The sequence below is a fragment of the Falco punctatus genome, assembly GCF_963210335.1.
Source record: "Falco punctatus genome assembly, chromosome: 3".
NCBI classification, from domain to species: domain Eukaryota; kingdom Metazoa; phylum Chordata; class Aves; order Falconiformes; family Falconidae; genus Falco; species Falco punctatus.
The window spans coordinates 527,905-535,993 of record NC_137582.1 but is presented as its reverse complement, the minus strand read 5'-3'; the positions used below and the strand labels follow the sequence as shown (position 1 = coordinate 535,993).

The following is an 8,089-nucleotide window of genomic DNA, read 5'->3' as shown; positions in this document are numbered from 1 at the left end:
CTCGGGTGAATATAGACTGGTACAAGACTTGAGAGCAGTAAATCAAATAGTTAAGGATATTTATCCTGTAGTAGCAAACCCTTATACACTGTTAACAGCATTGAGGGAGAATTATCAGTGGTTTAGAGTGCTTGATTTAAAAGATGCTTTCTTTCGTATACCTTTGGAAAAGGAAACCAGAAGACTGTTTGCTTTTGAATGGGAAAATCCTCAAACCGAAAGATGCAGCTGACATGGACTAGATTACCCCAAGGATTTAAAAACAGTCCAGCTATTTTATGAAATCATTTAGCAAAGGAATTTGAAATCTGGAAACAGGACAAACCAAGACCTGGGCATTTATTTTTACAATACGTGGATGATATATTGATTGCTACAAAAGAAAGATTTATTTGTATACAGGTGACTATTGACCTTTTGAATTTCCTGGGACTAAATGGGTATAAGGTATCCAGGAAGAAAGCCCAGATAGCCTGCCAGACTGTGATATATCTGGGCTTTGAGATTTCAAAAGGACAACGACAGTTAGGAAAAGATCGCAAAGAAGCTATTTGTGGTATACCTGAGCCGAGAAATATTCATGAACTCAGAGCATTTTTGGGAATGACTGGGTGTTGTCGCCTTTGGATCATGAACTATGGGCTAATAGCTAAACCGCTGTACGAGGCCCAAAAGAACTCTCCCTTTGTATGGGGCCCACAACAACAAAAGGCTTTTGTAGAGTTGAAACGTGCCTTAATGTCTGCACCTGCCTTGGGACTGCCAGATCTAACCAAAGATTTCCAGCTGTTTGTACATGAAAGGCAACACCTGGCACTGGGAGTGTTAACCCAGAGGATAGGAAGCTGGAAACAACCAGTCAGATACTTCTCTAAACAACTGGACACCGTGAGTAAAGGGTGGCCAAACTGCCTTCGAGCAGTGACAGCAACAGTGATGCTCATACAAGAAGCTCGGGAATTGACTTTGGGAAGAACAATAACAGTCTATGTCCCACACATGGTGATAACTGTCCTAGAACAGAAGGGGGGGCATTGGCTGTCCCCCAGCCGAATGATGAAATACCAGGTAGTATTGACTGAACAAGATGATGTGATTCTAAAGACAACTAACCTGGTAAATCCTGCAGTGTTTTTAAGCTCCATACAGGAGGAAGGACAACTGGAACATGATTGCTTGGCTGCCATCAAGTATGTTTATTCCAGTCGTGAAGATCTGAAGGATGTGCCATTGGAGCGACCAGACTGGGAATTGTATACTGATGGAAGCAGCTTTACGGAACAAGGAGTCCGATACGCCGGATATGCGGTAACAACAGAGACTACAGCTATAGAAGCAGGAGCATTGGCGAGTACCACATCAGCCCAAAAGGCAGAACTCATCGCTTTAATTCGAGCCTTAGAGATAAGCAAAGACAAGAGAGTAAATATCTGGACTGATTCAAAATATGCCTTTGGGGTAGTGCATGTCCATGGAGCTTTGTGGAAAGAGAGGGGGTTCTTGTCCTCTCAAGGATCAAACATTAAGCATCAAACAGAAATTTTACCATTATTGCAAGCAGTTCAAAAGCCAGATCAAGTAGCAATCATGCACTGTAAGGCACACCAGATTGGGAATGCAAAAATAATAGCTGGGAATAATTTAGCTGATAGAACAGCAAAAAAGGTAGCAAAGAAACAAGCATTGCAAATGGCAATCATTCCTTCTAAACCAGTAACCCTTCCTAGGGGAAACCCGAGATATTCAGAGGAAGATGACAAATTGGGTCAGGTATTAAATGCTAAGAAAAACTTAGCTGGATGGTGGGTAACTCCTAACGGACAAGTAGTAATTCCACCTCTTTTGATGAGGGAGATCATTCAAATGAGACACCAAGAATGTCACTGGGGGGCAGAAGCCTTAGTAACATCTTTACGAAAGCAAGTAATATCAGTTAAGATGTTTGGAATAGCTAAATGGTAACTGCAAAGTGTGAAGTACGTTTGAAAAATAATCCAGTGATTAAGAAAAAGGTTCAAATGGGTAGACTGAAGTCTGGTACAGAACCTGGAGATTATTGGCAAGTAGATTTTTCAGAGCTACCTAGACAAAGTGGGTACCGGTACATCCTGGTAAGAGTTGATACTTTTACAGGATGGCCAGAAGCCCTTCCCTGTCGCACCACACAAGCAAAAGAGGTTGTAAAGTGGTTATTACAAGAAATAATTCCGAGATTTGGAGTTCCTATTGGAATTTCCTCTGACAGAGGTCCACACTTTGTTGATGAAGCAGTCCAAAGTGTTAGTAAAGTCTTGGGTATTGATTGGGATTTACATTCCTCTTGGAGGCCACAATCTAGTGCGAAAGTGGAGAGGATGAATCAAACTTTAAAACGACAAATAAGTAAAATTTGTCAAGAAACCACTCTAAAGTGGCCTCAGGCACTTCCATTGGCGTTATTACGAATCAAGAGTACAGCCAAGGAGTGGAACCTCAGTCAGTCCTTATGAATTACTATATGGAAAACCATATGAGTCTCCAGAACCAAATCCAAACATATATGTGAAAGGAAAGCAGGATGTGTATAACTATTTGCTTTCTCTAGGAAAAACTTTGACTGCAATTCGGAGTGCAGTAATTTGGAATAGACCTTTATCCCTGGAAAATTCAGTCTATGATTTCCAACCAGGAGACTATGTTTATGTGAAGACTTGGACCTCCGAACCTTTGCAGGAGCGCTGGAGAGGACCTTTCCAGATACTGCTAACCACTTTTACAGCTATCAAAATTGCAGAATCGGATGCTTGGATACATTATACTCGAGTGAAGAAAGCACCGTGAAGAAAGCATCTACTCCGTGGAAGATTGTGAAACGTGACCCAGAGACTTAAAAATTGACTTTGAAACATGTCTAATTTTGCATATCAGGTTATGATTGGTTTTTGGATTTTTTTTTGGTTGGTAGTGTTGGTGGGATCATGGGATGACTTGGTGGACAGGAACAAAAGACAAATAGAAACAGAACAAGTGATTGACATTCCCAAACAAATGGCCGAGGAAAATTTGTTGGTAGGATTGACTAAAGAATTTGCCAATTTACAAAATGTCATGCAGATCACTGCTTGTTTGCCAATACCGAAGGCAGTAGGTGAATCTATTCCATGGGGAATTTTAACTATGAATTTGACTAACCTGGAACATAAAAATGAAACCAATTATTGTGAACAGAGGCCAGTGACTCAATGGTATGAGCAAGTGAAAGTCATTAGAAAACAGTGGAAAACTCCAGGTAGTCTGGCGGATTGTGAAAAATTGTTAAATCATGTTTTTACCAAAATAGGGAGATTTAAGACTGTGGGATGGTGTTCATATGATGAACAATTTAAAACCAATGTGAGCAGAAGTGTCATGGAATGGAAGTGTAACGAAACTGGCCAAAGCACCCAATTAGTAGACCAGTGGGACTCTATATGGTCTATGTCCATATTTTCCCATTTTCAGTATCTGGCAAGAACTTCTTGGTGTTTTACCTGGGATGGAAAGTTTTTTTCAGTATTACCCTGGGTCAATGATAGGTCAACTACATCGAGAGAGAAGGAAAATAAAATAGTGCCGTGGTGGAAATGTGAAAAAGTGTATGATTGTAGTAATGCAGACTTAGTAATCCAAAGAATTCCTCCGTTGGCCGCTGCTTTGAAATATGGTTGTTGTTGTCGAGGTCTTAAGAATACTCTCAATTTAACCAGCGCTTTTACAGTTAGAAAAGGAACTTTGTTTAGTTGTAGAAAATCTACTATTCGAAGTCCAGGACATTTAGTTTGGGCATTAAGTGATGGAACCTGGACAACACACCTACCATTAGATGGTAAGGTGAAACAAATCACTTTAGGCATGTCCAATTTGGAAGAAATCACCATTTAAAGGATCTCTAGAGAATTTAGGACTGAAATGAATAAAGAGATCTGGGATAAATGATGATATTTGGAATGAACCATTTACAGGAGTGAAAACTGGTTGGGCACTTGAATCACTTTTAAATCCTATAGCTTCATATAGAAACAGAGCATGGCTCTATCATTTAACTGGTCAAGTGGAAAAATTAGCAAACGTTACCAAAAAGGGGTTTAAGGAATTGAATATATAATTACAGGCGACCTCCAGAATGACTTTACAAATAGAATGGCATTAGATACGCTCCTACTTAAAGAACATGGAGTATGTGGATATCTCAAGGATAAATTGGACCACTGTTGTATCCACATTCCAAATGTCACTCAGGATGTGGAACATGATCTAGACCTATTAGGAAAAACTGAAAAAGAAACTGAAGCAATTCAAAAGGATATGTCAGAAGATTGGCTTGGGAAAATTTTTAACAAACTGGGATGGAATTTGAGCTCTTGGATACAATCTATAATTAAAACTTTGTTTCTGTTATTAATTGTTTTTTTGATGAGCATGCTAGTATAAGCATGTTTGAAGAAACAGTTTACCAATAGAATTGCAGTGAATCGTATGATTATGAGAGAAGTACCAACTATTTTATCAAGACATGATCCATCACCAAAATATGTTGAAACAAAAGATACATGAATAATGTGAAAGTATTGAAATAATGATTTTCAACACTTTCAAAGGGGGGAACTGTTATCGATTTGTTAATAAGTTAAGATTGATTGACTTTATTTGATTGATTAATTGATTTTATAAAATCATTTAATAAAATTAAAATATAGAAGGATAAGAAAAAAAAATTATAAGAAACTTATAGCTACACAGTAAAAGTTGTTATGAGATCTTCTGTACGTCCTGTACCAAGGCTAGAAGAAGGGCCTGGAACTATTGTTGAAACATAGGTAATAACTCTAGGGTTGAAAGGTTCCTTTGTACTTAACCAGTCTTCTGTATGCAGAGGTGTATTGAAATGTCAGAATATGAGATTAATGGGAACTGGGGAGAGTCGACTGGAAAAGCTTGTAGGTGCCTGCCAAGAAACCATGAACTTTAGTAAAAGGTAATTCCGGCAGGGGGAGATCGCAACCACCGACTCATATACCACCTACCCAAATGGTACCCTAGACCCATTTCTGGACCTTTCTAAGCTTTACTGCGCAGAATCGGATATAGGAGGAGAGTATGTAAATGATTTACAGGAAATGTTATGATTATGCATGAATCATTAATGAATATGTATGAATAACTTCTATATCTGGAATCTGATTTTGGGACCTGGCGTGCGTTGATCGTGAGAGGACTCGCTCACGCACCCGGCCGTCAATAAAGAAGTGTCTGCTTATCTACATCACATTGGTGTCGGTAAGTTCTTCATTCCGAGATTTCAGTAACACTAGGACACCAGAGAATCCAAAATTACAGTTCTTTGAGCTGTAGGAGAAGGATTCTCAGTACTGAAGAGAGCTAAACCCCTGGTATTAAACAGGGAATGCACGTAACCGTATAGCTACATGTCTGTAGCTGTAAGATTTCTGTCACTTTGTGTGAAGCTGAGAGAATAGTTATTTCAACTACTTGCTTAATATCTTGCAGAAAAAATAGCCTTCCAATAGACATAATGGTAGACAGTAACTGTTTCAGTCTTCAACTACATCTAACAAAGTTGTTATCCTAGATTTTAGTTTAATTCATTTCTGCAGTGAAGTTTTCAAAGCAACTGTAGTGTTATTCATAATCAATGTAAGCATTTCAGTACTGAAATATATTTCTGTTTTCTAGACCTGCAGCAACAACCGGGAGTGAAAAGAACAAGGTACTGTAAAACTGGTTTCTTGATAAACGGTTTCTATCAGTTTTTAATCACTTAAATGGGAACTGTGTTTATGTCGTTGTGATAAAGAACTTAGTCCCAAAATAGGATTGCAATAAAAGTTTGCAATTTATTAAGCAAATAGAGGCAAGCAAACAGCTCTGGGTGCGCCGGGAGTCTCCGCTCCACCAAGACGCGCGCTGTACAAAGTTTATTTTTGGTTTATATTTCCTAAACTAAGACATATTCCTAGCTATTTCTAAGAAAGGGTCGGTTTATGTAAATGGGTCCTTGGAACAGGCGTGCACTTCGTGGCGCATGCTCTTTCTATCTCCGAGGGTCATCTTAACCCCTGCCTGGCGGTCGGTGGATGAAGTCAGCAGTCTTCCTCGGCTCACCCTTAGGATGACCCTAGATTTTACGCATGCGCCCTGTAAACTTCTCTTACTTAACACTATGCTGTTAGCAGCTCAGCCTGCATGTCAGGGTGTGTAACCAGATGTCCTTTTTAAGATAGAGAAATTAGGTATGTAGCCAGATGTTCTTTGCAAGATACAGGAACTATATCCATTGATCACTCTGTTTTTCTTAAGCGTGTGGTTATACAAGGGTATGTAAGACAGAAGGTTACATTGCATCCTGCGGTCCTAGCATTGTTCTATATCGACACGAATCAAATGAACACATTTCACCATCCCCCATCTTCTTTTTTATGGTATTGATTCGTGTTTTCGTTTCCAGTCGAGTCAACACTTGTCGAATTGGTATCAATGTTGGATCTTTTTTTGTTTTTATTATCATCAGGGAATGGGTTTTCTCTTTCCCTGGTTCTGGGTGAACAGGTACCGCAGATATTTGTATCCCTTGTATAACCGAGTGTATTAATCTGGTAAAACAAGGTGTTAAACATGGAATGATTAGCAATCCTCCACATATCCCCAATACAATGATCCCAATTTTAGTAAGCCAACCACCGCCTATAAATTCCCGCCCCCCCGCCCCCCCCCCCCCCAATCCTTCTAGATTGATTACATTCCAAGTTTGAACTGGGACACGTGCAGTTTTCTTCATTTCTTTTATCAGCTGATTTACGGCTTTTCCTTCATCATCAATCTCTAAACAACAACTACTAAGGTTAAATTTTCTGCAGACGACTCCTTCTTGTGCTAACAAATAATCCAGAGCTAAGTGATTTTGATACAAAGCGGTTCTCATCTTGGTATTTTGTTTTGCAATTAATCCAAGTGCATCTCCGGTTTTATTTACAACTATTTCTACTACAGCTTGTAGCCTAATTACTCTATTAAGCATATATATTGGGGTCCTATAACCCCAGGATCCATCTTCTGCCCACGTAGCTGGATCATAATAGGCAATGATTCTTTCGGGAGGCCATTCATTATATTTCCAATTTCCATTTGTAAGCTTCGTTTATGGCGCCTTTTCCTTAGCTCATCAGCTTCAGCATATACTGGGACCCCTAATTGCTCTCCCCGAACTCTGGGTAACAGGAAAAAACTGGGTCTTATAGTTCCTAATACACAGGATCCTGTCCAATTCTTTGGTAAATATGCATAGGCTAGTTTGCCACAAATCCAGGAACGTCCTTCAGGCATTGGCCAACCGTTTGGTGTGTTTGTTCCATTGGTCCAGTTCTTAAATTGATGATTCATTTCCCGTGGGTTTCCCCATTTATCCCAGCTATTCTGAGTTTCATTCCATAGGTAACCTCCTTCACCCTCCAGGTTACCTACTTGTCTTCATTTGGTTTTTTAGATTTTGCCAACAACTTCTTCCAATTATACTCGTTTGGAGTACCCATTGTTGTTTTCTATTACCCTTTTTCATTGTTTCCCATACTTGGGGATTGCTTATGTTGCTCTCCATAGCCTCCCATGGCCATCATTCACCTTGATTTGTTCCACCACAAACATAACAATTAGTTCTATTCAATGACTTAGCAATGTTTTCAGCAAGATTTATAAACAGATTTTTAGCAACTGTGGGAATTTCATATTTTACTCCTGTTTCTGTTTCATGATAAAATGAGTTGAATAACAGTCTGTGTTGCACTGACTCTTTTATCCTTTCTTTGATTTTAATATTAATAACTACACCCGGGTCTTCTCCAGGTCCATATATCTTAAGTCCAATTTTGGTTACTTTCTTCTGTTTCCAAATCTCTAAATTTGTAAGAGTTAAATTTACTAGATTGCAGGTACGGGTTGTACAATTACTGTCTGTTTGTACCCTTGTGATTGAAGCTTGTAAATTTCCACGTGGATTATCATATCGCCAGCCTGCAGTATCCCAACATACACAGGACCATCCCCTTCTTCGGCATAG

General features: G+C 39.3%; 1 protein-coding gene across 1 annotated transcript; it reads left to right on the top strand.

Annotated features, from left to right (window-relative positions):
* Nucleotides 1-904: 904 nt before the first annotated feature.
* LOC308060221 (uncharacterized protein) lies at nt 905-3,900 on the top strand (the record flags this gene model as incomplete). Its single annotated transcript, XM_080378688.1, has 2 exons — nt 905-1,308; nt 2,713-3,900. Exon 2 carries the CDS (start codon nt 2,887-2,889, stop codon nt 3,898-3,900), a length of 1,014 nt encoding a protein of 337 aa, XP_080234814.1. The 5' UTR covers nt 905-1,308; nt 2,713-2,886.
* Nucleotides 3,901-8,089: the final 4,189 nt, after the last annotated feature.